This window comes from Atta colombica, unplaced genomic scaffold (genome assembly GCF_001594045.1).
Source record: "Atta colombica isolate Treedump-2 unplaced genomic scaffold, Acol1.0 scaffold153, whole genome shotgun sequence".
Classification (NCBI taxonomy): Eukaryota; Metazoa; Arthropoda; class Insecta; order Hymenoptera; family Formicidae; genus Atta; species Atta colombica.
This window is the reverse complement of record NW_017259243.1, coordinates 551358-555672: the sequence shown is the minus strand read 5'-3', so window position 1 is coordinate 555672 and position 4315 is coordinate 551358. Positions and strand designations below refer to the sequence as shown.

The window sequence follows — 4315 nt, the reverse complement described above, 5'->3', positions numbered from 1 at the left end:
TACATTAGAGTTCTATATATAAAAGAAATCCGACAATGGTCTAATTTCCACCGAGCAATCGTTCGTGCGTAACAGGTGAATGCTCGATTGTAGTTGCTTGGTTCTGATCTGATTTAAACCCTCGGTGGAAACTAAGCCACCATTGGAATTGGGCTGCGGTCAAAGTCTTACTATAAATGCTTTAAAGCGTTTGGTTGACCAATTAGAAAAAAAAATTTTACAAATTGACCAATCAAAAATTGCTTTAAAGCATTTGTAACATCGCGTTGACCGTATCTTTGGTAAGACCAAGCCTTAGCCGTCTTGAACTCGCCCATTCTTTCTTCTTTTATAAGCGATAAAAGCTGATTGGCTCTTGCGCCAATTTTCGTTGCGCAGCAAGTCGTCAAGGCGTTGTCGAGCACTGACGAGATACTATTAAAGATTATCAACCCTGGGCAAATTTTCGACAGTATAAAAAGGGCCCGAAGATAATTGAAGAACGTTGACATTATCGACAATTGATACAAATTTATTATTATTAACATAAGAATATTTGGCAATATATAGAATATTATAGCTTTACAAGTATGCATATTTATTTATGGAACATTATGTAATAAAAACATTAAATTCATTTTTTTATTGTAAAGCAATAATATTCTATATATTGCAGAAAAATTATAATTTTTTTATCATCTCTGATGATAATCAAACTTTAACGATAATACTGAAATTACAATTTTAAAGAAAAATCGAGCATTATTGAGTTATAAATGCATAATTACGTCTACTAAACTAATAAATCATAAAATTAATACAATATTATCAGTTTTTAACTCTTAATCACTTTAATATTCACAAAGGCGCGAACTCCCGTAAGGATGTTGGTCTTTAATAATATCTCGTCGGTGTCATAAGTTCGTTCTGTGTGCAGGAATCATCACATACATAGTGTGAATCCAGCATAAAGGGAAACACGCGAGCATTGCGATTTGCAAATTGTTGCGTACCATCCTTAAGAGGCATGGACGAAGTCATATTGCGTTGGCGACCATTTTTGTAAGATCTGTCGTTTGCTTCACGATTGCTTCGTGCGGCGTGTAAACGTCGTACCGACGTATAGCACGTGGTAGTTTCCCGACGAAGGCCTCGGCAAAGAGAAAAGAAACATCTGTCGATCAAAACGTTTGTAAACGTGCACAATCTCAAGAATATGTCGCTGATGGTTCATTCCTACGAGACCGCTCGTGCGAGGAATGTCCGACGATGAAGTGATAATTCCCTTTCGGATCAGGAGTAAAAGAGTGATCGTAAAAAAGTGTCTCTAAGGATTTCCGCCGAAAGATACATCGCGGTAGTTTCTCTGATAGCCGCACAAAGTTCCGCGATAGACCTGGAAATCCGTCCACGACAGTAACTCGCACGAGCATTTTGTGAGGCCCCTCTCACTAAGTATGCGGCAACTCGGCCGAGTCCCTCTCTTATTCCCTCCCCGTCGGACGTGCTCCGTGATATATTAATTGACAATTGACGAGAGAAGAAGCTGCTCGTCTCGCTTCTGGAACCTCCGATCGACACGACAATGGCTGCGACCTTCGATCAGTATGACAAATCGAGGTACGTGCGGGAGAATTCCCATGTTTTGATTCATCGAGCGAGTGTCATGCTTGCATTAAGTATTATTGGCGTAATGGCGTTTGAAATTGCAATCGTGCAGGCCACTTAACATATCGCGGTTTTCCATTTAACGGCTCCCGCACAAAAACGATGCAATTATCGTCCCGATACATTCGTTCTCGGAGCACTGGATAAGTCTTCTTTAGTCCGTGCAATACGAGTAGCTTGCTTCGAAATATTAATCTCATCGTGGACGACGTGGAGTATAAATTTTATAATTTTTCGTGTGTTTCCTAGATATTTGTCAGATCAGTCTTATAGACATTTGTGTTATAACATTGAATGTTCTCACAATCAAGCACTAATTAAAAATAATGAAAATCTAAACGTTTTTAATCTCTTCCGTATATATTTGTCCTAAAAAGAAAAATAGAAAATTTTAATAATTTAAACAATTGTAAGTGAAAAAATTAATCGAGAAATGTTAAACACAAATCAGTGAAGATCATATTTGGTTAAAATGGAAATGGATATCTAGTAATATTTTTGCATGAATTATTAAACACCAATTTCTGCTTTGACCGAATATGATCTTTGCTTATCTTAATTATTTAGTTGCTTTGAATTTAATATTTAAAAACAGTAGTATTTACTACTTTATTTTTTACATTTTTTTTATGTTTGTTTATGAAATTATAATTTATCTCTTTTTTTATATGTTTAAATAAAATATAAGTTTCTCTGAAACTGTATTATAATTAATTATAATTGATTCTTTTCAGTTGGTACTTTGGTGCTATGTCACGACAGGATGCATCTGACTTATTGATGGGTGAAAAAGAAGGTGGTGTATTTTTAGTACGAGACAGCACCTCTATACATGGTGACTTTGTACTATGCGTAAGGGAGGACAGTAAAGTTAGCCACTATATCATTAATAAAATCCAACAAGGAGATCAAATTCGTTATCGGATTGGTGATCAGATGTTTCCGGATATTCCCAGTCTTCTCGCCTTTTATAAGCTTCACTACTTAGACACCACACCATTAATTAGGCCAGCGCCAAAGAAAACGCAGAGGGTAATTGCAAAATATGATTTTGAAGGAAATGATTCTGAGGACTTACCCTTTAGAAAAGGTATATATTGTCTTCTTTAATTCTGATTGATTTGTATCAGTTTATTTTTTATAATCTTATTAATGAGATACTTGTAACTTTAGGTGATATACTCACTGTAATATCGAAAGACGAAGAACAGTGGTGGACAGCTAGAAATAGTGTGGGCCAAACTGGTTCGATACCAGTGCCGTACGTTCAAAAGTATGACGATGATAGTCATATGATAATAGAAAATAATTCACGGCCTGAAAGTGGCGGCAGTTCCGGTTCTAATTCAAATTCAGGGCCTACATCACAGGTATCTCATACAGAAACAACGGGACAAACAACAGTAACGCGAAGATCAAACATTCAGAGAACACTGCCGGCCTTTGCCAAAGTGAAACAGGCAAGGGTGCCAAATGCCTATGATAAAACTGCGCTAAAATTAGAAGTAGGTGATATGATAAAAGTGACAAAGACTAATATCAATGGCCAGTGGGAAGGTGAATTGCACGGCAAGGTTGGACACTTCCCATTTACGCATGTGGAGTTTGTAGATAATGAGACTGGTGAAGACAATCAGGAGATTTAACAGAAATTCTCCGAGTGTGATGTGCACCACATGTGTGACAAAGGGAAGAAAGACATCTCCTATATTATCAAAATTTAGAGTTACTAATAACATCTATTATATGTGCCATTTCAAAGTACGTTTAGCCTGAATAACTGTACGTTCAATTGCTGGATATAACATATTATAAGAATGAACGCCAGATTTTTGTGCAATATGTCTTAAGAAATGTTTAGAGGTTTATGTTAATATCTCTACAGTATGTTAATTTAGTCACATGTTAATTCATCAGTTTATATTATACATTGCTAATTGCCCAAAGCACAAGCATAATTTTATAAAGTTGTTAGATACATATTACAATATATATTAATCTCGTATATACGATTTTATTTTATTAAAAATTAAAATGCCATGTTTCAGTGAAATAATGAACAAACAGATTTTTGTAAAAAAAAAAACAAATACAGTATTTATAAAATGTATACTCTAATGGTTTTAATTTATAGTTATATATATATATATATATGTGTGTGTGTGTAGCTATTTGTTACATATATATTATTCTACATACATATTTTTATATAGATATTATAATATAGTGCACTAGTTTAACATTCACGTATGTATAAGTTTTTATTGTTTATTTAGAAATTTATTATAGTGCTCGATACGCGAATAGTTCGGCACATGCACAGTTCTTCATCTATGCTCAACAATCTTTCATCATGGATTTGTTGATTTTATAAAAGATTTATATTATTGATAAACGTAATTTATCACTTTTATTTATGAATATTACAATGAAAAAAAGCTTGTATGCGTTCCTTAAAATATTTTATTAGCAAATATTACACTTGTATTCCTGAAGTTATGGAATAGTATATTCTACATTGAATGTACGATAATATCTTCTAGTCAAAGTGACTATGATAAAAGCATACTGTTTATGTACTCGCTTGACATTGTTTCATTTTATTATTATTAACACTTCCGAAAAAAATAACCGAAATATCATAATATTTCGAAAAAAGTACAGTTCT

At 34.0% G+C, this 4315-nt stretch overlaps 1 protein-coding gene across 1 annotated transcript; it reads left to right on the top strand.

Moving 5' to 3' along the window:
• Positions 1-1017: 1017 nt before the first annotated feature.
• LOC108685426 (adapter molecule Crk) lies at positions 1018-3503 on the top strand. Its single transcript, XM_018190203.1, has 3 exons — positions 1018-1599; positions 2382-2737; positions 2821-3503. Exons 1-3 carry the CDS (start codon positions 1565-1567, stop codon positions 3291-3293), a joined length of 864 nt encoding a protein of 287 aa, XP_018045692.1. The 5' UTR covers positions 1018-1564; the 3' UTR covers positions 3294-3503.
• The last annotated feature ends 812 nt before the right edge of the window (positions 3504-4315 follow it).

What these genes read in the sequence shown, in the direction of transcription:
- LOC108685426 (XM_018190203.1), top strand. Translation starts at nt 1,565, where the DNA reads ATGGCTGCGACCTTCGATCAGTATGACAAATCGAG. An exon ending in GATCAGTATGACAAATCGAG is followed by an intron (nt 1,600 to 2,381) that starts GTACGTGCGGGA and finishes GATTCTTTTCAG; the next exon opens with TTGGTACTTTGGTGCTATGT. An exon ending in GGACTTACCCTTTAGAAAAG is followed by an intron (nt 2,738 to 2,820) that starts GTATATATTGTC and finishes TTGTAACTTTAG; the next exon opens with GTGATATACTCACTGTAATA.